This window comes from Callorhinus ursinus, unplaced genomic scaffold (genome assembly GCF_003265705.2).
Source record: "Callorhinus ursinus isolate GAN/ISIS: 27379988/994484 unplaced genomic scaffold, GSC_fseal_2.0 scaffold18, whole genome shotgun sequence".
In the NCBI taxonomy this organism is placed as follows: domain Eukaryota; kingdom Metazoa; phylum Chordata; class Mammalia; order Carnivora; family Otariidae; genus Callorhinus; species Callorhinus ursinus.
The window spans coordinates 926,249-952,248 of NW_027397080.1; the positions used below are offsets into that span (position 1 = coordinate 926,249).

At 40.6% G+C, this 26,000-nt stretch overlaps 3 protein-coding genes across 6 annotated transcripts in view; 2 read left to right on the forward strand and 1 right to left on the reverse strand.

The window, feature by feature from the left end:
* The window catches only part of IPP (intracisternal A particle-promoted polypeptide), a 38,900-nt gene extending 31,299 nt beyond the window's left edge, over window positions 1–7,601 (forward strand). For all 3 annotated transcript variants that reach the window (XM_025856788.2, XM_025856790.2, XM_073902686.1), the window contains one exon: window positions 5,034–7,601. In XM_025856788.2, coding sequence (XP_025712573.1) covers window positions 5,034–5,258 — 225 coding nt within the window. In that variant the 3' untranslated portion in view covers window positions 5,259–7,601. The remainder of the gene's footprint in view (window positions 1–5,033) is intronic.
* A 2,189-nt stretch (window positions 7,602–9,790) lies between these two features.
* On the reverse strand, window positions 9,791–13,689 carry TMEM69 (transmembrane protein 69). Its single transcript, XM_025856793.2, has 3 exons — window positions 13,548–13,689; window positions 13,160–13,299; window positions 9,791–10,931 (listed from the first exon to the last, which is right to left on the reverse strand). The coding sequence occupies exons 2-3, from the start codon at window positions 13,199–13,201 to the stop codon at window positions 10,224–10,226; spliced, it is 750 nt and encodes a 249-aa protein (XP_025712578.1). The 5' UTR covers window positions 13,202–13,299; window positions 13,548–13,689; the 3' UTR covers window positions 9,791–10,223.
* A 2,888-nt stretch (window positions 13,690–16,577) lies between these two features.
* The window catches only part of GPBP1L1 (GC-rich promoter binding protein 1 like 1), a 60,480-nt gene continuing 51,057 nt past the window's right edge, over window positions 16,578–26,000 (forward strand). Inside the window, exon 1 of one of the 2 annotated variants that reach the window (XM_025856792.2) lies at window positions 16,578–16,729. The gene's annotated coding sequence lies outside the window, so the exon portion shown is untranslated. Of the gene's footprint in view, window positions 16,730–17,213; window positions 17,373–26,000 lie in introns of those variants that run through there. The other variant, XM_025856791.2, reaches the window with a different exon arrangement.

Consider the following 26,000-nt stretch of genomic DNA (forward strand, 5'->3'; position numbering starts at 1 on the left):
ACAGCTTCATTGAGGTATACTTAATAAACATTGTGTAGATTTAAGGTGTATAATGTGATGTTTTGATATATATTGTGAAATAATTACCAAATCAAGCTAATTAACATACTCATCACCTTATAGTTTCCTTTTCCTTTTTTTCCCATTTAGCTGAAGTCTTTATTAGCCATTCTAATTTTTAAAAAAAGTCCAGTGTAGTTAAACATACAGTATAATATTAGTTTCAGATTCTCTTTTCCTTTTTTCGTGTGTGGTGAGCGTTGCTTTCTTACCAAATTTCAGGTATACGATATAGTATTATGAATTATAGTTTCCATGTTGTATATTAGATCTCTAGAACTTATTCATCTTGCCTAAGTGAAATTCTGTTCTCTGTGCTTCAGTTTGGATGGTTTCTCTTGCTGTGTTTTCAAGTTCATTAATCTACATTGTCACACTTCTAGTTTGCAGTGTCTAATTACATTTAGGGAATTTTTCGCTTCAGATATTATATTTTTTAGCTCTAAAAGATCTTTTTGGTTGTTGTTTTTAATATCTTCCATTTCTCTCCTCATGTTCATGTTTTCCTTTAGATCCTTGAACATATTTATAATATCTGTTTTTAAGTCCTGGTCTGCTGATTTCATTATCACCATCACTTTTGGACCTGTATCTGTTGAACTTTCTTCCTGTTTGAGTCACCTTCTTCCTGCTTTTCCACATTTCTAGTAACTTCTGATTGGATGGTGGACACTGTGACTGTTACTTTGCTGAGTGTTTGGATTTTATTTTCTTATTTTAGGAAGTATTGAGTTTACTTTTGGTAAGCAGCTAAATTATTTGCAAATCAGACTGATTATTTTGAGACATATTCTTAAGTTTTGTAAGGAAGAGTAGTCGAGAGTAGTCTTTCCTTTAGGTTTCCTACTAAATAAAGAATGACCCTTCTTGAGTCTCTACTGAATGTCCTAGCTGTTCAGCAAGGTGTCTTTATTTTGGCTAGTCAAAACTAGAATGTCATCCAGCTTTGTGTGAGCTCTGGGTATTGTTCAGCTTACAACTCCTAAAATGGAAAACAGTTTCTCTAGTCACAATACTTTTGACACCAAATGTGTGGGTTTTCCATACTGAGCTGTTTTCCAGTTCTCTCTGGTCTCCAACTAGGTACCCTCAAGTCAATTCATTTCTGACCCTGACAACCCCACAAGTTAAGAGCTCAGTTTCTCTCTTTTTTAAAAAAATAATTTATTTATTTGACAGAGAGAGAGAGAGACAGTGAGAGGGGGAACCCAAGCAGGGGGAGTGGAAGAGGGAGAAGCAGGCTCCCGGCTGAGCAGGGAGCCTGATGCGGGGCTCGATCCCAGGCTCTGGGATCATGACCTGAGCTGAAGGCAGATGCTTAACGACTGAGCCACCCAGGCACCCCAAGAGTTCAGTTTAAAAAGATTGCCCCTCACTTTACATGCCACTACAAGTAGTGGGTCATCAGGTTAACCACTGACTTATTTACACTTGTCTGACTTGGCTACAAATTGGGGGTTCCCATAATCCTTTCCTCAGGTTCAATAATTTGCTCTAATGGCTTACAGAACTCAGGGAAACACTGTATGTACTATTAGTGGTCTATTATAAAGGATACAAATGGATAACCAGATAAAGAAGTATATAGAGCAAGGTCCAGAAGGGTCTTGAATGTAGGAGTCTATGTAGAATTTGGGTTGTGACACTGTCTTGACACATGGATGTGTTCACCAACTTGGAAGCTCTCTGAACACCATAGTATAGAGATTTTATGGAGGCTTCATGATGTAGGCATAATTGATTATTAATTCAACCCCCAACCCTTCTCCCCTCCCCAAATGATAGGGAGTGGGGCTAAAAGTTCCAAGCTTCTAATTCTGGCTTGGTCTTTCTGGTAACCAGCCCCCATTTCTGAAGCTATTTAAGGAGTCCACCAAGAGTTGCCTCATTAGAACAAAAGACACTTCCATCATCCAGGGAATTCCCAGGGATTTAGGAGTTCTGAGTCAGGAACTGGGCCCAGAGGCCAAATGTATACTTCTTGTTATATCATATCCTCCTATGAGTTGTTCTTTGCCTGTTTCTCATGGAGTTTTACTTTATGCATTGCACAGATTAGTGGCATTCAGCTAAAGACACAAGGGGACCTCTGGCAGTCTTGCTTGCAAATCTTGGCTGCTTCAACCTCTCTAAACTCTGATCTCTGCCTCCTAAATCAGATTACCATCATGCGGTGCTTGGGAATTCCCTTCTCTGTGGTGTTCAGAAAGCCCCACCAGACAGAAAGCCTAGACAACCATGAAGCTCACCTTCTTTGTTTCTATTTCTGAGTGATCACAGTTTTTCATTGTCTGTTGTCTGGGAACTTTTGTTTCTTAGGTTTTGTCTACTTTTCTAGGTCTTTATGGCAGAAGGACAGCTTTGGTGACAATTATTCTATTGTAGCTGTAAGTGGAAATCCTTCCTATGTCATTTTGACATGTTACCATCATTCATTGAGCATGTCTTTACTTTCTAGCATAATAAAATATTTCAAGCTCATTTTGTACTTTCTTTGCTCTAGCCCTGAAATCAGCCATTTCTCTAAGAAGCTCCAGTTCCTCTTAGTGAAGGGGATAGTATTTAGAAACCAAGGTCTAGGCACTCAGACTACCCATGGCTACTGGAATATTGCTGCTTCTAGGCACTCTCAGTAAACAGAGCTAGGAATACATGTACCTATATACATGTATGTATTCACACACATATTCATTTGTAAGTATTTCTTAACATGTAAGTCTTATATGTGATAAAACCACAAGTTTATAATGATAACTCAAATTCCAGTGCAGTATCTCAGGTTCTTTCAGGCCTTCCCCATTTCCATGTTTGTAAATACTTTCTCCATTAGTTAAAAACTTGGCTCCTAGTATTCTCCCTATAGCTCACCCTTGAACAACATGGTTTTGAACTGTGTGGGTCCACTTATACATGGATTTTTTTCAGTAAATACAATATAGTACTGTAAATGTATCTTCTCTTCCTTATGATTTTCTTAATAACATTTTCTTTTCTGTAGCTTACTTTATTGTAAGAATATAGTACATAATACATACACAAAATATGTGTTAATTGACTATGTTATTGGTAAGGCTTTTGGTCAACAATGGGCTATTAATGGGGTGCCTGGGTGACTCATTCAGGTACACGTCCAACTCTTGACTTTGGTTCAGGTCATGATCTCCGGGTTGTGAGATTGAGCCCCACATCAGGCTCCAGACTAGGTGTGGAGCCTGCTTAAGATTCTCTCTGCCCTTCTCTCCCTTCCTCCCTGTCTCTAAAAAAAAGCAAACGAAACAAACAATCCCAGTAGGCTATTAGTAGTCAGGTTTTTGGGGAGTCAAAAGTTTTACATGGATTTTCTTTTTTTTTATTTTTATTTAAATTCAATTAACATACAATGTATTATTGGTTTCAGAGGTAGAGATCAGTGATTCATCAGTCTTATATAATACCCAGTGCTCATTATATCACATGCCCTCCTTAATGTCCATCACCCAGTTACCCAACCCTGTACCCATCTCCCGTCCAGCAACCCTCAGTTTGTTTCCTATGCTTAAGAGTCTCTTATGTTTAGTCTCCCTCTCTAATTTCATCTTGTACCACATCTTCTTCTTCTTTTTTTTTAAGATTAAACCAGCTATTTTTGTGAATATCTCTGTCTTTTAAAATATGAGTATTTTGGGAGCACCTGGGTGGCTCAGTTAAGTGTCTGACTCTTGATTCCAGCTCAGGTCATGATCTCAAGGTCATGAGATCTAGCCCTGTGTTGGGCAGCGTGCTGGGCATGGAGCCTGCTTGGGATTCTCTCTCTCCCTCTGTCCCTCCCCCTGCTCGTGTGCTCTCTCTCTCTCCAAATAAATAAATAAAATATGAGTTTTTTCAGCTATGCCAACTTGTCATAGATTCTGTAATTTCAGATTTCCTTTAAGAAATGTCTGTTCATGTCTTGTACCCATTTTTTAATTGGGTGATGATAAATGATTATTTTGGTATTGAGTTGTAACAGTTGGTACTTTATATATTTTGGATACCAACCCTTTTATCAGATATGTCATTTGCAAATATCTTCTCCCAGTCAGTAGGTTATCTTTTAGTTTTGTTGATTGTTTTCTTTGCTGTGCAGAAAGAAGCTTTTTATTTTGATGTAATCCCAATAGTTTAGTTTTGCTTTTATTTTTTTCTTGCCTCAAGAGACATATCTAGAAAAATGTTGCTACAGCCAATGTCAGAAAAACTGCTGCCTGTACTCTCTTCTAGGATTTTTATGGTATCAGGTCTCACATTCAGATCCTTATCCATTTTTAGCTTATTTTTGTATATGGTGTAAGGGAGTGGTCCAGTTTCATTTTTTTGCATGTAGCTGTCCAGTTTTCCCAACACCGTTTGTTGAAGTATTCTTGTTTTATAAAATAACCTTTTAACCTGGAAAGATCATTCTTACAAAAATAGGTTTCCAAACCTTGATCTATACTACCTTTCTGAAAATGTGTTTCGCAAATTATTGACTCCACTGGATGGTCTTTGAAAAAAAGGATTCCATGGTCAATAACTTGGCAAGTGTGATAGCAATATCATTCTCTTGGAGATTTATAAGGGTCATTAGCATATTAAAGCCTTTTAAAAGCCCTTCTGTGTATAAGCTTTTTTCTCCTTGGAGCTTTGTGGGTTTGTGTTGTGTGTGTGTGTGCATTACCTACATGTATTCCATAGAACAGTTTCACAGAATGCCTTTCTATATAGGTTTAGATTATCTCCTGATCATGATTTATAGTTAATTACAGACATGTTTTTCAATTGTTTTCTTCTAAATTCGCTACTTTGTCTATACCTGCTCAAACATTCCCTTGAAAATGTCCTATATATATTTATATGACTGGACTCTCAGTTTGAAATTTAAATATGTAAAAAGAACTAGAGTATTTGATTTCTCAGCAGTTTTCTCTATTGTCATTTATGATTCTGCTAACTTTTTTTTCCCCCCTCTTAACCAGGAAAAGTGGGTTGAAGTTGCCTCAATGAAAGTGCCTAGAGCAGGCATGTGTGTTGTGGCAGTCAATGGACTTCTGTATGTTTCTGGAGGTCGATCTTCCAGCCATGACTTCTTGGCTCCAGGTACCTTGGACTCAGTTGAAGTTTATAACCCTCATTCAGATACATGGACAGAAATTGGTAACATGATCACCAGTCGTTGTGAAGGAGGTGTTGCTGTACTATGAAATATAAAGCCTAAGGGAGCACAAGAAACATTTTTGAAAATATAGGATCTGACTCTTTGCAAATCACATATGTCTTTGGTGATAGGATCCTCTGATTCTATTGACTTTTCCATGTATTTGGTAGATAAATGACTAAAGAATGATTTTTCTAAGAATTTGTGTAGGGAGAGATACGGAATATATCCTAAATTAATAAAGAACTCACACAGATTTGCCAAGCTTACCAATAGGAATGCTGTTTATGCTCTAGAATTCTCCTCTTAGGAGTAGAGTCCTATTTGTAAAAATGATTTGCTAGAAGCTTCTTGGCAAATAGCCCCATTAGCTGCTTCTCCAGTGTCAGCCAAGCTGTAACATGACCCTTATGTGATGTAAGAATATCAATGAGACAGCTTAAAGATGTCTGTACATTCATGATTCAGTCTATGGCACAATTTTCCATGGCCACGGTTGAACCTACAGAGAAAGCCAGTGAAACAACTCCCTACTTTTATTTGTTGCCAGGAGTTTTCACTAGCCCCAAACTTTTTATTGGCAGCAGATACACTGGGAGGGACATGTGGGAAATATCTAGCTATCTCTATAGATGTTTATATAGATAGATAAGTTTTTGCCTGTTGATAACAAGATTAAAAAAGCTTTTGCTCTCTTACGTTTTTTGTCTTAATGCTGAAAATGTAAGCGAGGAATTACTGGAGGTTCTTAGTGACAGTCCTTTAGTGCAATTGGATGATACAATGGATGACAGAGCCCAGTGAGAGATAGGTACCTCTTAAGTTTCTTTCCTGTTTTCTAAATAGTTATCAAAAATATCTGCTTGGCTTTGGGAAGAGGGAATTTTATTAGACTATCAAGCTTTGTGAAGCTTACTTGTACTTGGGCAATCCTAAGTATGAACTTAGTACAAAGCCTACTGTCTGGTTTGGAGAAGGTGGAATTGTAGGTACCTATGAAGCTTTTTATAGACATTGACAAAAGCATTAAGGTGAAAGGCCTCTGATCCAAAACTGTGTCTCAAAACTTTTCATTTTTCCCCCTGAGAAACATTTTTTTTTAAAGATTTTATTTATTTATTTTACAGAGAGAGACAGAGAGAGAGGGAACCCAAGCAAGGGGAGTGGGAGAGGGAGAGGGAGAAGCACACTCCCCGCGGAGCACGGAGCCCCATGCGGGCCTCGATCCCAGGACTCCGGGATCATGACCCGAGCCCAAGGCAGATGCTCAATGACTCAGCCACCCAGGTACCTCCCCCCGCCGAGAAACATTCTAAAGAATTGTTCTCTGTCTGGTTCTGAGAGGAACATTCTTTGTGTACCTGATCATCACTTTTAGTTATTTCTACCAGTCGCTTGGAGCCATACATATATTAAAGGTCTTACATACATTTAGGTTTATCTTATGATTCCAGGATTTGATTAGTATATTCCTAATTTCCCCTTTTCCTTTTTTTTTTTAACTTTATTTTTAAACAATCTCTACACCCAGTGTAGGGCTTGAATCAACCCTGAGATCAAGAGCCAGCAAGGCACCTGATTTCTCCCTTTCTTTCTTAAAGTCCTTCAGTGTATTATTACAGTGTATCAGCAGCTTATTTAGATAGAAAATCTTCGTTGGGGGCGCCTGGTTGGCTCAGCTGGTTAAGCCACTGCCTTCGGCTCAGGTCATGATCCTGGAGTCCCGGGATCGAGTCCCACATCGGGTTCCCTGCTTAGCAGGGAGCCTGCTTCTCCCTCTGTCCCTCCCCACTCTTGTGCTCAATCTCTCTCTCTCTCATTCTCTCAAATAAATAAAATCTTTAAAAAAAATCTTTGTTGGTAAGCATTAAAGACTCAGGTAGCCCTCATATCTAAAATATTTGGATTGGCCCACAAGGATACTTTGTTTCATAACTTAACCATATGCATGTATTAAGAAAAGCTTATATAGTATAGATAGAAAGCTCTGTGTCTTCTTTGGGGTATCCTAAAAGTCCTAAGGGTCATAGGTGCCTGGTGAGATTTATAATATGTCAAGGAATGACATAATTTGTAGATTATTTAAACTCCATGTGCCTTTAGTATTTCTCTACAGAGAATCTGCATTCTGGTTCAAAAGAGATTTACAAAATACTCCTATAATTTAATTCTCATAATTGCCTGGTGCCAACCTGAAATGGCACATGAAGGGAGGCATTTTGTACTGCTGTGGCAGAAACATGTCAAGACAATCTGTATTTGGGCTTAATGGATCCAGACAATCCCTGTAAATAGATAATTATAAAAATGCATATTATTGTATTATCTTCTAGGTAATGACATGGTCTTAAAAATAATGTACTAATAAAGTATGTTGATTTTTGCTTTTTCTTGTATTAGTCATTAACTTAGTTTATTAGCAGTGTTCCTAGATTACCCAACTGTAATAGGATTGCCCAAGTTTTTTTACTGTTTTGTTTTTCCTTTAGGGACCTGCACATTTAGTTCTCACATTTAAATGTTTCCTGAGCAGCTATTAATGTGATCTTCCTCCAAAATATTTGACAATCTAATATCGTTCTAAACGTCCTGTCCAATGTACTTAAAGGCAGATGTACTTTATTTTATTTTTTTAAGATTTTATTTATTTATTTGACACAGAGAGACACAGCGAGAGAGGGAACACAAGCAGGGGGAGAAGGAGAGGGAGAAGCAGGCTCCACGCTGAGCAGGGAGCCCAATGTGGGGCTCAATCCCAGGACTCTGGGATCATGACCTGAGCCGAAGGTAGACGCTTAACGACTGAGCCACCCAGGCGCCCCTGTACTTTATTTTTTTTTTTAAGATTTTATTTATTTGTCAACAGAGAGAGAGGTAGCGAGAGAGGGAGGAGTGGGAGAGAAGAAGCAGGCTTCCCGTTGAGCAGGGAGCCCAAAGTACCAGATGTACTTTAAAATCAGTTTTTTTTTAAAAAAGAATCATACACTTTAACTTACAAAGTGCACTTACCAGCATTTGTGTAGTGAAATTGGGCAAATAGCTTAAGAGTTACTTGCCCCATTCTTTTTTTTTTTTTTTTAAGATTTTATTTATTTGACAGAGAGAGAGACAGCGAGAGAGGGAACACAAGCAGGGGGAGCAGCAGAGGGAGAGGGAGAAGCAGGCTTCCCGTGGAGCAGGGAGCCCAGCATGGGACTCAATCCCAGGACCCTGGGATCATGACCTGAGCCAAAGGCAGATGCTTAACCACTGAGCCACCCAGGCGCCCCTACTTGCCCCTATTCTGAAAGATGATGAATTTGAGATAAGAGAAGTTTTAACTTTGTGTAGTCCTCACGCAATTTAGAAGCAAAGACGTTTCCTCACCAAAACACTGTGAGTAGAATTCGGAGAGATTTTCTGAAGAGGGTTCTTCTTCCTTCATTATCAGGCTCTAGTAAACTATTCTTTGCATTGATAAAGGATTGTGTGGTGGTTTCAGCTATGGGCTTTCATTGGTAGGCTTCTCAATGCTCAGAACAAGGTCTAGCTCCGTGGGTGTTGTGCTTGTTTGCTAGGACTGCTGTAACAAAGTACCACAGAAATTTAAATGGAATTTTTTGTCTCTTGTCTAAAATCAGGGTGTTGGTAGTTGGTTCCTTCTGAGTGCTAAAAGGCAGGCATCTATTCCAGGCTTCTCTCCTTGGAATGTAGATGGCTACTTTCATGTACACGTGGCATTTTCCCCGTATGCATGTTTATCTCTAATTTCCCTTGTTATAAGAATACCAGTAATATTACATTACAGCCTACCCTTAGGATCTCATTTTAGCACTATAACCTCTGTAAAGACCTGTCTCCAAATAAGGTCACATTCTGAGATACTGGGACAAGGACTTCAACATACAATTAAGCTTATGAAATTCAAGTTAACTAATATTTGAATACCTGTATTATACAAAGATAACATATACCAGGTGATACCATTTACTGATTTATATTCTTATGCCATTTAAAATGTTTTTTTCCTTTTCTATAAGACTAAGAATCTCAAGAGACCAAGTTTTCAAGTTAGATTCTAAGGTGTTGCTTTTGCTTGTTTTAAAAAAGCTTCTCTGGGGGCACCTGGGTGGCCCAGATGGTTAAGTATCTGCCTTTGGCTCAGGTCATCCCAGGGTCCTGGGATCAAGCCCCACATCGAGCCCCTGGCTCAGCATGGAGCCTGCTTCTCCCTCTCCTTCTGCCTCTCCCCTTCCTCATGCTCTATCTCTGTGTCTCAAATGAATAAATAAAATCTTTACCAAAAAAAAGCGCTTCTCTTTGAGTTAATGTGTAAAACTAGATAGCCCCACTTGTAAGAACATCAAGATGGCTCCAGCTTGACTTTTCCTATTTATATATACTAGTGACTTTATTCTTTTAAATTTTTTGACTAGCTGGTGTTATGTGGAGATGGAGTTGTGTCTATAAAAACTGGAAAATATGTTCAGCTTTTCTTTGAACATGGCTTCCCCTCATGACACTGCTCCCTACTGACTTTAGAGCCACAGATCCTTCCAGCTCATATAACTAGATTATACCAGATGAAACAAGCTTGGAAATGCAATTCCCAGGGCAATTGCAATGAAAACTCCACACTGGAACCACCTATTATTTTCAGACACTAATGGATATGAAGTTTTCCTCTTGTGGGAGAATGTGCCTGTCTTTTGCCAATGATCATAAGGCTCTAACAAAAAGGATTTCCATTTTTATTATTTTACATTCTTCAAAACAAGTAAAACATTAAAATGTATAATTCATAGACTAAAAACTGTAATCTAAAGTGAAAATGACTTGTTAGGGATTTTCAAACTGTTGTCAGGTAATTCCTATGAAATAAAGAAATGAAAAAAAATCTGTGAAGAAGAAATAAACATTGATGGAGGAAAAGAGCTGTTAAACAGGAGAAGTATAAAAAGGTGATGGCAAAATACAACCTTCCAAGGCTTATAGCCAACATGCTAACGTCATCTACAGAGTAGTTTTGTATTTATTCTACTTGAACAGGTCTCTTGGGTCCTTTCTCTGGATAAGTATCTTTAACTAATAAAGTGATTATCAATGAAAACAAGGCCACTAAAGTGACTACTATCTTAAGGGCTTTGAACCAATTGGGATAATGTGGCAAGAGAAAAAGTTCAATGTGTAATGCTATCCCCAAACCTATTATTACTGTGACTATAGCTTCACTGAGTCTTTCAGAAATAAGGAAGGCAAACCATGAAAACACAACAGGAGCTGTACTATTAGCTAAATTGAGGAAGTCTGGTTTGGCTGTACTACCTTCTGGCAGAGCAAAACCCCATCTGATCCCTCCCAAGAAAGATAGGAAACTGGCTCCATAAGCCATCTGAGTAAAAGCTAATAAGGGGATGTAAGTCTTTGTCATCACCATGACCAGTGGTGGAGCAACAAAGGGGATTAGTCCTGCCAGAGTTATGTATAATGCTGGCTTTGGGCTGTCAAGCAGGTAAGTGATGGTGCTTGCTGGCTTGGCTGGAGGTATTTCTTGCTTTTGCTTCTTAAAGCTGCATGGGGAGGTATGATAGTATTGTGTCTTCCTCATATACACTGGTAATGAAGAGAAAAACCAAGGCCTTGGAAACAAAGGGGTAAAGTTCTGCTGGTGACATGTCTTGAGAGAAAGTGTTTCTATTTTGCTGGCTCCTACTCGGACTGGGAAAGGGTACTTCAGCATCTATAGAGAAAACAAAACCAACAGACAAAAACAGATTTTTAAATAACCACATGTTAGTTAATCCCAAACTGAAACAATATAAAAACAAACCATCTGCTTTCTATTAGTACATCAAACTTTGCGGAAAGGTTGGACTACAGGGTGCTATTAATGCTAGCTAAGACAAGCAAACAGCTATACAACATGCAAGAGAAACTACTGGAAAGAAGCCTAGTGATGTATTTTGGCCTACCACTAATTTTATCCCATGAGAGGAATATCTGAAAGAATAGGTAAAGACTATATCTTTAGTATCTGGCATTTTAAACTGTCTCTTCTATTTATAACGTGCAAAAAGGAGCAGCATTAATTACTGTGGGAATGCTGTTTTGTATAAAGTAATCTACCTTCCAGTTTAGCTTTAGAGACACTAAATACTTTCCATAGCTCCATTGCTTCCTATATGTCTTTGCCTAGAATTCTAACATACTACTTTTTTTTTTTTTTGAGGCAGGGAGTGGGGAGGGGCAAAGGGAGAGGGGGAGAGAGAGAATCTCAAGCAGGCTCCAAGTCCAGTGTGGAGCCTGATCCCACTACCCTGAGATCAACACCTGAGCTGAAATCATGAGTCAGATGCTTAACTGACTGGCTACCCAGGCGCCCCCTAACATACTACTTTTCTATCTACGGAACCTATCTTTTAAAATTCAGCATGAAGGTTTCCCCAATCTCAATTAATACTCCTATAAGTACCTTATGTACACTCCTATCATAATTCTCACAGTGAATTTAAATCATGTGTTGGTCAGGGCGCCTGGTGGCTCTGTGGGTTAAACGTCTGCCTTCGGCTCAGGTCATGATCCCAGGGTCCCTGGATTGAGCCTGCTTCTCCCTCTCCCACTCCCCCTGCTTGTGTTCGTGCTCTCTCTCTCTCAAATAAATGAATAAAATCTTAAAAAAAAAAAAAATCATGTGTTTGTCTGTCTCAGTATACTTGAGGGCCAGGCCAGTAATTTTTTCTTTGCCTTAAAAAAAAAAAAAAAAAAAAAACCACAAAAAACCCTCCCCAGTGCCTTTCATGGTACATGGCCAAAGTAATAACCTTTCCTGCTGATTCTGTGCTTTAGTGAGCAGATTCCAGACTTCAACTAGTTAATAGATGAAGAGTAACTCAAAAAGCACTGGATGAAAGAAAAAAATGAAAGTTAATTTAAGAATCTTGGTGACTCCTTAAAATGCTAGGAATTATTCCATCCTGGGGCCTTTTCTTCCTTTTGTTTGGAATGTTCTTCCCTGAGCTACCTGCATGGCTAATTCTCTCTCTTCTTACCTCTCTAGTTTTTTAAAAACAGATTTATTTAGGGTGCCTGGATGGCCTAGTTGGTTAAGCGACTACCTTTGGCTCATATCATGATCCTGGAGTCCCAGGATCAAGTACCGCATCAGGCTCCCTGCTCAGCGGGGAGTCTGCTTCTCCCTCTGACCCTCCCCCCTCTCATGCTCTCTCTCTCAAATAAATAAAATCTTTTTAAAAAATAGATTTATTTGTTTACTGGGGGGAGGGGGAGAGAATCTTCAAGCAGACTCCCCTGAGGGTGGAGTCCAATGTGGGGCTCAATCCCAGGACTCTGAGATCATGACCTGAGCTGAAATCGAGTCGGATGCCTAACTGACTGAGATACCAAGGCGCCCCTATTTTTTGTTTTAAGATTTTTTATTTTTAAGTGATCTCTACCCCCAACATGGGGCTTGAACTTACTACCCTGAGATCAAGAGTCAGCACCCCTGGCCCCTCTATTTTTTTTAAGATTTTATTTATTTGAGAGAGCACGAGACAGAGCGCATGAGCAGTGGGGGAGGGACATGGGGAGAGGGAAAAGCAGACTCCCTTCTAAGCAGGGAGCCCCACATCAGGCTGGATCCCAGGACCCTGATATCAGGGCCCCAGCTGAAGACAGATGCTTAACTGACTGGGCCCAGGCACCCCTGACCCCTCTATTTTTAAGTGCAATCCTAAGTCTATTGTTGATAGTCCCTATTCCCCTTCTCTGCTCTTATAGTTCTCCAGAGGACTTACCCCTTGCAGTATTAAATACTATATACAAATACTTATACAAATAAAAATACTTGTTTGTATTTTATCCACCCTTTCCCCCATCACCTAAACATACGAGGATAAGGATGTCTTTTTTTTCATTGCTATTGCCCCAGCAAAGCACTGCCAGCAAGTATTTGCTGAATAAACCAACCTTTGAAGATGCTTGAGAAAATTTCTGGATGAAATGAAGCATACCGGGTCCTACTGAAAGTCTTGCTCAGGAAGATGTCAGGCAGTTCTGATTAATGCGTTTTTACAGCTAAGTGGAGGAGCTGAATGAGAAGCATGTTGCTGTGTATAAAACAAGATGTCACTTAATTTTCTTCATTTTATGCATAATTTTTTATAAGTAGGAACTCGAGAATTTTTTCCATATAACACACTTACCTTTGAAAACAATCATTAATGTTTTCTGGAAATCACTAATACATTAAGTAAATAATCCTTTTCTTCTCTGAACCATTCTTTTAGCTTTTGCTAAAAGCTGGTGTAACAGAAAAAGTATTGCCAGAGACAGAAGATCTGTATTTTACAAATACCTCTATAGGGCGCCTGGGTGGCTCAGTCGGTTAAGTGGCTGCCTTCGGCTCAGGTCATGATCCCAGGGTCCTAGGGCTCCCTGCTCAGCGCAAAGCCTGCTTCTCCCTCTCCCACTCCCCCTGTTTGGGTTCCTGCTCTCGCTGTCAAATAAATAAAATCTTAAAAAAACAAAAACAAAAAAACAGATACCTCTATAATTCCCCAGCTGTGTGACCTTGGGTAAATTGCTTCCCTGAAGTGTAGTTTTCTCATCTTTATTTTTTTTAAAGATTTTATTTTATTGACAGAGAGAGACACAGTGAGAGAGGGAACACAAGCAGGGGGAGTGGGAGAGGGAGAAGCAGGCTTCCCGCAGCAGGGAGCACGATGCGGGGCTTGATCCCAGGACCCTGGCACCATGACCTTAGCTGAAGGCAGACGCTTAACGACTGAGCCACCCAGGCGCCCCTAGTTTTCTCATCTCTAAAACTGAAGGTTATAGCTTCTCTGTTCTCTTTTTCAACTTAGTTATCTATTTTGGGGCTTAGATGTTTACAGCTCAAAATAATGATGGTAGCAATTAATACAATTTAGCTGTGAACCAAGCACTGTAACTAGTGTTTTATATGCATTAACTCATTTATTTTGTTTTTAAGATATTTTTAAGTTATCTCTACACCCAATGTGGGGCTTGAACTCATTACTCCAACATCAAGAGTCACACGCTCCCACTGAGCCAGGCAGGTGCCCCTGCATTAACTCATTTAATACAATAACCTCATCAACTTGGTGCTGAGAAACAGTATAGCCTGCTGGGTTAGAGTGAAGATTTTGGAGTCAATTTGTGTTGGGATCATGGCTCCACGACTTACTTATTAGGTATGTGATTTTGTACAACGTATTTAATTTTGTTATGTTGTAGTTCACTCACTTTTGAAACAATTAAAATAACTACATAGCTTCGTTGTAAAAATTAAATGAATTAATATATGTAAAGAGCTGCAAACTGTCTCTGACACCAAGTAAGCATTCAAAAAATAATAGCTATGGGGCGCCTGGGTGGCTCAGCCGGTAACAGCCGGTAAGCGTCTGCCTTCGGCTTAGGTCATGATCCCAGGATCCTGGGATGGAGCCCCACAACGGGCTCCCTGCCCCACGGGAAGCCTGCTTCTCCCTCTCCCACTCCCGCTGCTTGTGTTCCCTCTCTCGCTGTGTCTCTGTCAAATAAATTAAAAAATCTTTTAAAAAAATAATACCTATATTCCCACTCTACACAAGAGGAAATGGTTAAGAACTCTAACGTAAGCAACCAGTAAGTGGTTGAGAATATGAATCTCGATCTGTCTTACATGAGTTTCATTCTTAACCAGGAGAATGAGGTGTCTAAAAGATCCAAAAACCACATTTGCTACCTAATTAAATATTTTAATGAACTGATTTCTAGGTCACAGCTCTTAGGGCCGGGTAGAGGAATCTATATACCAAAGACTTATCTTGGGCCTCTGACTACATCTTAGATAGCACCTAACATCCACCTCCTGACTTCAAACACATATCTGCAGGGCCCACACACTCACTGTTGGTCAAAAGCACCTGCGTAAGGGCTTTCCAGACCACCCCACTTAAAAATCTCAACGCTCTCTTCACATTTGGAATTCTCTATGCACTGTGACCATGTGCTTTCCAACTCATGGGTGTTAAATGTAAATGATAGCCTGTATCTCGGGGACAGCCACTGGTGAGGAAATGAAGGGCAAAGACCTAAGGGTTAATCCGCTCAATTTAGGTTAAAACGCCCGATATTGCCACTGCCCCAGAGGAAATAGTTGCAAACTGCATGCCTCAGAGCCGACTTCTGAGAAAAGGGCGCCCTGTGAGAATACAAGGATCCTCGGGAAACTGCCTGACATTCCCCGCGGCTTTGATTTACTCTCAACCCTTGGTGCCCCCTCCCCCCCATTTGTACACTGTGGCAGCAGCCCTGCTGTCATATATATAAGTATACTTGCCAGTGTCGAACGGGGGTTGGAGAGATGAGTTGCAAGAACAGCCAGGTACTCACGAAAAGGCACTTCCGGCAGGTGGGGTTTAGCAGTCTCCCCCCCCCCCCACTTCCTGAGAACAGACAAAAAAAGAGTCCGGGTGGGGACTTGACCGGCGCTAACTGGTTCCCGGGCAGGGCTTTCCATCTTGAGTCATTCTTTTAAATCTGAAATTCTGGAAGCTGGCTTTTGAAGTCTGTAGCGTACCTGAATGGTCCTTGCCTCTCTCTTCCAGGTTTCCCAGCCCCCAGAATCTGGCCCTCAGAATTCGGAAAGGTAGGGCAGAACTACTGAAACAATCTCAAGTGATGGTGTTGTAGGAAGGTAGGAGAAATTCGGAGTCTAGGCCAAGTGAGACTTGGCCAAATTGCTTGCCATCTCTGGAACTCATAACAGGGTTTCTGGGATCGATGGGGCACATCTTACTCTGTGTTAGGGTCCTAAACTACTAACACTAAGAAAAACAAAACTGTTACTTCCATTCTCTTTGCTTGGACCTGGAAACTCCATTAAGAAATAAGAGCACAAAGGGCAGGATTTTCGCTTCCATAAGTGTGGTGATAACAGTCTTGGGCTTAGGGTTGATCTGAAAAGTTAGATCATTTTCTGTCACCCTTTGCTTTAACTTTATTTGTTGGTTCTGTGACCTTGGACAAGTCTCTCTTCTCTGGGCCTCCATTTTCATAGTCTATTAAGGACACAGCACCAGACAATTTGAGCGTCGTTGGCCAGTTCCTCCATTCCCCCGGATTCTGGTTAATGTAGCTTCGTGGTTGTCGGCCATCATATGGCTTAGCGTCCCGTGCAGAATGGGCCCATTGCGAATTCTTCGTAATAGTAACCGCTTCTAATACCAATAGGCTTTCACTTTTATTTCCTTCTCTGTCTGTCACGGCAGCGCCGCCCCTTCTAGTAGTGCGATACCCAATGAGACTTTAGGTCAGAGAAACAGCTCCTCCGCCCTGGCATAGGAGCGGGCTGCGGACAGATATCCGCCTTGCGCGGGGCCAGGGGCCTGACGCCAGCGGTCGGGCGGAACTACCACTCCCAGCGGGTAGCGCGTCAGGCCTAGCCGCGCAGGGCTCCAGAGCACGGCGGTGTGGCCCGCTGGGCGCCGGAGTCTTAATGTTGTGCGCACTGAAGGAAGGAAGGAGCGGAAGGTGGGAAGGGTCGGAAAACACGATCCTACGAAGCCGGTTTGCTAGTACTTGTACGGGTAGTTTGGGGACGCGAGCATACCCAGAAGTGGGGTACGGGAGGGTGAAGGGGCGGGGAAAACGGTACACACATACACACCCACCCACTTATTCACACGCTTCCAGGCCCTGTGTTGGGCCAGGGAATAATAAGAGGGGTTCCAAACTCGGCTGGTCGCCCCCTCTGAGGCGGCGCAACGAAAGGCAGAGCATTCAATTCTGCAGAGGGGTGGGGGCAACTACGCACAGCCTCGAGCCCCGGTGAGGGGGGTTGGGGAACCGCGCAGGGAGTAACTGCCGTTCACGCGGCGGAACGTCGGCGGCGTGAGGCGTCGGCAGGGTCACCCGAACAGGGCTCCTGCGCTTGCGCTCCTGTGGGCGGTGCGAGTGGGTGGGCGTGTGGGGGGCGGGGTCGGAGGGGGGGAGGGCCAGGCTGGTCGTCGCTCCTCCCCCCCTGCCCCTCCGGGGCCGTGTGGGCCGGGCAGCCATTTTGGGAAGAGCTTTGTTATGGTTGTGGGCTCTCAACCTCTGCAGGATCAGGAAGCTGGGGACGCGCCCTCAGACGCTGCGTCTGGTCGGTCCCTAGCTGTAGCCCCACTGCAGTCGGGTAAGTGGGGGTTCCGGAGAACCGGGCGGTGGGGGATCTTGAGTCGTTCCGGCGCGGGGCTCCGCCCGGTGCCCAACCAACCGGCTGTTGAAACTAGTTGAAGGAGGCTCTCACACAGGTGGTTGGTGTCGGTCGGCCTGGGGTGGGGCAGAGAAGCCGAGGGGCCAGCGGTCCTGTAGGTCGGTTGGGGCACCTCCCTCCGCGCGAGGAGCTTTGCAGTCGAGTGTCGCCGCGGCTTTGCCCGAGCGCTCCTACTTCAACTTTGGTCTTCGGGTCGGAACGCTCACCTGCGGCTCTTTGGCTCCTGTCCAGGCGTTCCGGCTTGTCGGTGGTTGAGTGGCTTGGTTTACGGGCTTCTTTTTCTTTCCTCCCTGAATTAGAGCCAAGGGCTTTTGTTTTCCAACGAAGGAAAATTTAAGAGGAAAAAATCGTGTAAGTCAACTGTGGGGCAACTGAGGGGAAAAGAAGAGCTTTAACCACCAACGTTTAGGTTCTTGGTTTCGAGGTGTTTTCTTTGATTTAGATTAAGTCGGTATCCAGCACCTACAGATTGCCTCCCTCCCCCGAAAAAAAGCTGGTCGATCTTGAAGAGTTTTAAGGAGGATTTTTTTCTGTTTTAAATCTACCTCTCTCCACCCCCGTGAAATTCAAAAGAAAGGCTGAATCTAAAATGGCTGTAGCTTGGGGAAGTGCCCTAAGCTTCGGTAACTTAAATACGTTACCGTGTCTTAAATTTTTGGTTGTTTCACTTATGAGGACAGCAACTGAATCTTTTGATATTTTGGTCTTCCTGCAATTGCTGTCTTGTCTTGAAGAGTCCTTTTAGGTGAAAACAAAGGTGAGGCTAAAGAAGTTTGCTTACTCCAAAAGTTTACGTAAGAGTGGGTGCGGTTTTGTGTGGGGGGGGTGTGTTTTGTGGTTGCTTATAGTTTTGAAATTGTGCTATGATGGTAATTTTATCAGCCAACTTTGTGCTCTGAGGTTGGTTTGCATTATTTGTCGAAATACGCTCTTAACGTTGATACTTATTGCTTACCAGGAAAAAAAAAAAGTTAATCGTGGTTCATGTTTTAGTTTAGTAACAAGTCACACGTTTCTTTGTAAATCCCATCCAAAAGTAAAGTGATTGGTAGTCTTCAAAAGACTTAGATTTGTAATTTGGCGGACTTCTGGCCTTTTCTGTGTAATATTTGAAAAGGAATCAGAGTGCTCTTAAGTTTAGGACATTTATTGCAATGGTGAGACAAGTGAAAACGAACTTTAGATGTGGAGCTCCTGATTGTTGTGCCCTTTCAAACAAAAGGCTGTCTTTTTGTTTGCCTTTTTTTTTTTTTTTTTTAAACCATTAGATCCAGAAGTTTAACTGAAAACACAAAGGCATACAATGGAAACCAAGAACAGATAACTTCAGTGTTTGGGAAGGTGCTTCACTTTCAGGTGCAATCTCTCTAAAAGATAAAAATAATGAAATCCTAGTTGTGAATGAGAACTTGGGAATTAATAGTAAAATAAGCTGTCATCTTCCCTGGGGAGTCAGTTTCACTTTACCTTCCTACATTCTTTCAACACACAAGTTTATCTTTGTCAGTTCCCCTGGGATTTTTTTGTTCTTAAATTATTTTGTTGATTTTATAAGAAAAACATTTGAAGTGCCCTATAGAAATAACAAGTCCATTGCTTTATTTTTTACCATTTGCCTACTGAACCCATAAACTTGGGTACTCAGAATGGTTTGTACATGTTGATATATTTTTTTCGTTTGATTGTGGATAGTATCTTATCAGAGTTCTTGAAATGGGTTGATGTTAGGAAGCCTTTTTATTTTGAACAAAATGCAACTCACCAGTTTTCTCATCAGTAGCTGCTTAAAAGCTTGGCTGAAGGGGGCACATGCAACCATTTTAATAAGTTTGGAATGATATGGAGTCTGGAACACATTTCTGTTTATAATTCATTTTTAAATTCTCAGTTAAAGATATAATACACAATTATGAATCATACTTCAACAGATTGCATATCTTTGTTTTATGGTTAAATTGTAAGTACTTGGTAACAGTGATAACAAATGTGCACGGACCTAAGCAATCTGTTTCTAAGTCATTAATCATTATGGGTGCTGTCTTTATGAAAATAAGACTATTGGAAAGGTGAAAGGCACAACAATTTTAAAGGATCCCAATTAAAAGAATACTTAATGGAAAAGGTAAATTTTGCGGTGGGTTGTTTATGGTGTTTCAAATAAGATGGGAGGAAAAATCTAGGTAGCACATTGATATCATGTTTCCTCACATACCACTATAGTTGCCATTGTTTGGAATTTAATATTTGGTATGCTGAGACCTAGTTATCCAGGTCGTTTCTAAATCAGACTCTGATTTTTATTTCCCATTGAAATCCGCTCCAAAACAAAACTGGCTACAATCAGACTTGAAGAGTAGTTCTGTAAGAATAATCTGAACTTATTTTGTCCAGGGGTAATCTTAACTAAGGAGGTAAAATATTGCTAATGTTACGTAATATGAATTTTTATAGGTGATTTCAAATATACTGGGCAAACATTTCAAGAAGTCAAATGGCTCTTTTCCTTTACTAAAGTAATCAGCTTTTTTTCTTCTTTCTCATTTCAAGAAAAGCTACAGGCTCTACTGTGGTGCCAGTTTTGGTGTGCTAAAGGCTAGAAATGCCTAAATAACATAAAACATTTTGTCAACAAAGAACTTAGTTTAACAGATAAGTGGACAGTGTTACAGGATGACAAACATAGAAAGCTGTCTTTCTTAAAGAAGTTGGCTTTTAACATACTCATTATGTTTACCTTCCTTTTCTGTGATAAAACTGCTTTGCCTTATGTTAACCAGATATCAGGCTAGAGAATCACCAGCATGAACAAAGTTTTAGTACACTTTTCTGAACAGTAGGTCTATTTGTGTGGAATATATTTTGCTTTCAGAAAAATCAAATTCATTTAAGTTGAGCTATACTTCAGATTTCAAACTCTTGTTTCTGCTGATTGTAAGTTTAAATTTCATTATATAAAAAACTCTCTTCTGAATTATTGCTTGCTACCTTTGAAGTATATTGAGAAGTTGTTTGGGGGGCTCTTTGGCTAGTTAATTAAAAGGTAGAGCCATTCCAGTGTTCCTGCTATATGTTTATGAATTATTAGCTCTACTTTTTAATTAGTCTTACGAGGTCTGATGGAAAGGGTAGTTTATTGTGGGCTTCATAAGCTAGAGGCTGTAATAGAGTCCAATATATATAATCTCCTTCTTCAAAATACTTTTTAGAAATAGATATTAACCCTTCTACAGTGAGTGTACAGAGGTTCCAAGAAGTTAAGTAATTTACATAACATAATGAGAAATCTGGATTCAGGGAGCTTTCCCTGATTATAAAGCTCAGTTTCTACCACATCATATAGAGAGATGGTATGGTAATTAAGGGCCTCAACTATACAGCCTGGATTTGAATCTCTGCATTGCCATTTACTGCTTGGTGACCTTGGGAGAGTTTAAAGTGAACTTTGTGCCTGTTTCTTCCTTTGTTAAATGGGGGATAATAGTAACTTCTCACAGGATTATTGTGGCAAATAAATAAAATACTATTTGTAGAGTTCTTAAAACAATGTACTTCATAATTGTTAAAGAAACTGTATAAAATTGTCTTAATGTCCTTTTACCAATCAAATGAAATTCATTAAAATCTGAACATTGTTGCACATGGAGGTTCTTATTTTTCTTTCTTGGGTATTATTTTTCTGTTCATTTTTCTAGTTTATTTGAATCAGAATCCAGTTCCCACTACTATAACTGGCATTCTTTCAAACCTCTTAATTTGTATGTTTCTTCTGTGTGTTTTTTTCCCTTGCACTTTGTTGAAGAAGCCAGTTTATTTATCCTGCACAATTGCCACATTTGAGATTTTTCTGAATTCCTGTAAATTGGCATTTGGATATTGAGGCTTACATTGAGATTTGATGGGGGTGGGGAGGAGAAGACTAACTTCATAGGTGATTTGTGCATTTGGGTTTTTTTTTTTTTTCTGGTTTGTTCAGTGGTTCTCATGTATCATTTACTTAAAATTTCTCTATTGAACAGCACAGAGTAGTTAGAAGAGTTATTTACCCTCCTTTGTTATGCATGTAAAATGGAGTGTTAGGTTTGCCAACTTAGAATACTAACTTTTCCAGGCAGTGTTTTTCCTGTCCTTTTTTTCTTCATAGTTTGCATTTTTGTATAAAAATTGAGCTGAGTATCCTGGGTTTGCAGTGGTTTTGTTTTCTGATTTTGGTTACTGGTGAGTAGTTTTCTTAACCTATTTGGTTTGAAAATTTTTCTTATCAAAACTGTTTTTCCCAGGGCACCTGGGGGGCACAGTTGGTTGAGCATCAGACTCTTGGTTTCAGCTCAGGTCGTGGATCTCTGGGTCCTGAGGTTCTGCGCTCTTGAGGAGCCTGCTTGAAACTCTCTCTCCCCTCTCCCTCTGCCCCTCCCCTCTGCACTCTCTCTCAAATAAATAAATTTTTTTCTAAGATTTTATTTATTTATTTGGCAGAGACAGAGCAGGAGAGCACAAGCAGTGGGAGTGGCAGAGAGGGAGAAGGAGAAGCAGGCTTCCCGTGGAGCAGGGAGCCCGATGCGGGGCTTGATCCCAGGACCCTGGAATCATGACTTGGGCCGAAGGCAGTCACTTAACCAACTGAGCCACCCAGGCGCCCCTGAAATAAATAAATCTAAGAACAAAATACATTTTCCCCTATTGCTTATGCCCCCCTCCCAACGCCCTTAAGCGTTTTATTCTTAACACCTATTGACCTTCTACCCCCACACCCCAGGGGAAAGCATCCAGGCATATTCTTAACACTACCAATATTCACCATTTTTTTTAAAGATTTTATTTCTTTATTTGAAAGAGAGAGAGAGCACGAATGGGGGATAGGTGCAGAGGGAGAGGGAGAAGCAGACTCCCCGCTGAGCAGGGAGTCCGATGCGGCCTCCATCCCAGGACCCTAGGATCATGACCTGAGCTGAAGGCAGATGCTTAACCAACTGAGCCAACCAGGTGCCCCTATATTCACCATTTAATCATCAACTTTCCAACAGTCCCCAAATTATAGATAAAGATTTGAAGCAAAAAGAGGTGGAGTGACTTTCCCAAAGTTACACAGCTAGTACATGGCAGAACTAGCTAGATCTAGTCTGCTCTTCTACCTTAAAAGTAATGTTTGGATTGAGGGGTGCCTGGGTGGCTCAGTCATAAAGCATCTGCCCTCGGCTCAGGTCATGATCCCAGTGTCCTGGGATTGAGCCCCGCATCGGGCTCCCTGGAGCCCGCTTCTCCCTCTTCCACTTCCCCCTGCTTGTGTTCCCTCTCTCCTTGTCTCTCTCTCTGATAAATAAATAAAATCTTAAAAAAAAAAGTAATGTTTGTGTTGAAAGCAAAGTTTATGCTTGAGAAGAGATTTTTAGAAATGCTTGTAAGTAAAATGAACTTGAAGTAAAAATGTATATCTGGTGATACAGTGTTCACTGTTACACCTCTCAGTTATAAAAATGATGTGTAGTTTTTTAGATGTGACAAAAAGTTTGTTCCCTATTAGGGAACTGGAGCCTTTCAGGGTCAGTGTAGCTGCAAATATTTGATAAAAGTTATCACTACTGAATGGCTTGTTTGTAGTATAGTTGATACAGTGACTTTTGGAGCAAATGCTTTAAAACCATTTTTGCTGGTTCTGAAACCTTAGTTTCAGGTATTTGCATAAATCTAATGCACTTAGTTACCTCAATCTTACAGCCAGAATTTAATGTGTCAAATTGCATTAGGTAATAAATTTCTATAACATACTATTCTTACTTGGAACTCCTGATTTAAGTAAATTCCCTTTTTTTCAGTGGGTTAGTGAATGTTTAGTTATGGCTGCAGCAAGTGTTCATGACTGTTGAATGACACAGTATTGGAAAGGAGATTACCTGAAAAAGGTTAATAAATTTTACTCTTGAAAAATTTTGCATTTTGTGAAATTACTTTCAGGAAATGTTTTTTGGAACAATGAAGCAGAAGGTGGCACAATGATTAAAGTTTATTACTGATGGTAAGACTGGCAAGATTCCTGTGTTGGACGTTCTAATTGGGTTTTAAAGTGACCTTTGTTGTTTCTTTTGACCATTTACCATTTTAACCCCTTTCGTATACTGCCTTTTTGTGAATCTTAGTAGGAGAGGAAGCTGGAAAGGCTGTGTGTATGTAACTTGATGTGTACATACATATACATACCTTATACATACAGTTTCTGTCCTGAACACCTGGCATTTGTGACCCAAGTTGTGCCAGTCACGGACACTTGACTGGGGACTTGGATCTGGAGTGAGAGATGCAGAGGAATCAAGGACAGTTCAGAATCCATTCTGTAGGCTTGTGTCATTAGCAGTGGCAGTGCTAGCAGGGCAGTTTCCTAAGCACCTCTTGCTGTGGTGTGACCTTGGCTGGTGATTTTAGACTGCTTAGCTTTACTCGGTTTCTACATGTTTGCAAAGTCAAGGAGGCTCTCAGTCATTCTCTGAACTCCCAATATATTTCTGATAAATTCCTTTTCTGTTTATCTTAGTTTTTTTTCAACCAAAGACCCTGATTTATAAAATTGACTTACATAATTTGCTCCTTCTAGAAGATTTTGTTTGTGACTGCCTCTATTAGGGTAGTCTCCTATCTCATGAAGTGAAAAACCTATATGAATGTATTTTTTAAAGACAATCTTGGACAAGAATTTTCCTTTTTCTCTACTCCCAATTTTTTAAAGCAGTAGTTGTCAACCTTTTAAAATTTAGCTGGAGTAAGGCCCGTGTACTGTTTATTAAAGTTCCCGATGTGACTTTCTGTCTTTTAAAGATTCTTTTATTATTACAAAAGCAGTATTATGCTAGATAGAATATTAGGAAATATACATATGCAAAAGTAAAAATATTCTCCTCATCCAGAAATCACTACTGTAACTTGTGGTGCACTTTTTCCAGATCTTTCTCTAAGCACATATATGTAGGTTTTTATTTTTATTTTACTAAAATGAGATTAACTTGCAACTTGCTTTTTTTTTTTTTTTAAAGATTTTATTTATTTATTAGAGACACAGCGAGAGAGGGAACACAGCAGGGGGAGTAGGAGAGGGAGAAGCAGGCTCCCTGCCAAGCAGGGAGCCCAATGCGGGGCTTGATCCCAGGACCCTGGGATCATGACCTGAGCCGAAGGCAGACACTTAATGACTGAGCCAGCCAGGCACCCCGCAACTTGCTTTTTAGTTGGTGATACCCATTCTTTAGTGTGAATAAATGTTTATTTCTTCTAATATCCAGGTGCAGTTTAAATTCCCCCAGGGGCCCTTGGGTTGTTCTGGCGGTTAAGCATTTGACTCTTGGTTTCAGCTCAGGTCTTGATCTCATGGGTCATGGAATTGGGCTCCGCGCTCAGCAGGGAGTCTGCGTGAACATTCTCTCCCTCTGCCCTTCCTCCCCTGCCCTCAAATAAATTATCTTAAAAAAAAATAAAAATGCATAAGTGAATTCCCCCAGGTGATAGCTATTCAGTACTAGCTAGCTATTCAATACTAGTATCTGATCCAAGACCTTGTTACATATAACACTTTAATTTCCTTATGTCTCTTTAATCTAGCATAGTCATTTTTCAGTGACACTGAGTTTGCGACTGCTCTATCCTGAAATGGTTTTGTACAGTTGTGTTCTGTGTTGTCATTTAGTTTGTCCCTTTAATTCTTATATTTTTCTCTAAGGTGTACATCTAAAAATTTGATAGATTCACATCAAAACATTTTTGGCCAGAATACATTGTAGATATATCATTCTGCATTTTATTTATAAAACATGTAATACCCGTTGACCTACTTTCACAGTGCTAAGATTGAGCCTTAGATTAAGGTGATAGTAGTCTGATCCATATATTAAACAGTGAGTCTTCTCTCCTTGCAACAAGAAAATAATTTGCATGGGGTTACTTTGCATTAGAAGTTCCCAGTCCCTTATCAGTCATTGTCCTAATTTTTTTAAGACAGCTTTATTGAGATATAATTTACATAATCTAAAATTCACATTTTTTTAAAGATTTTATTTATTTGAGAGAGCAAGCATGAGTAGGGGGAGGGGCAGAAGGAGAGGGAGAAGCAGACTCCCCGCTGAGCAGGGAGCCCGATGCAGGGCTCCATCCCAGGACTCTGGGATCATGACCTGAGTCAAAGGCAAACACTTAACCATCTGAGCCAGCTATTCTTTTTTATGGCTAAATAATAGTCTGTGTGTGGTGAGGGTGGCACATTTTCATTCTTTTCTTTTTTGAGATTATTTATTTTAGAGAGTGGGAGAGCAAGCAACGGGGAGGGGCAAAAGGAAAGGGAGAGAGAAACTTAAGCAGACTCCTGCTGAGTGCGGAGCCAGATGCAGGGCTCCATCTCACAACCCTGAGATCAAGGCCTGAGCCGAAACCAAGAGTTGGACACTTAACCGACAGTGCCACCCAGGCTCCCCTCTGTATCCATTCATCCATATGTGGACACTTGGGTTGTTTTCATATCTTATCTAAGTCTTTGGGTTGTCTTTTCACTTTCTTGAGGGTGTCTGTCTTTTA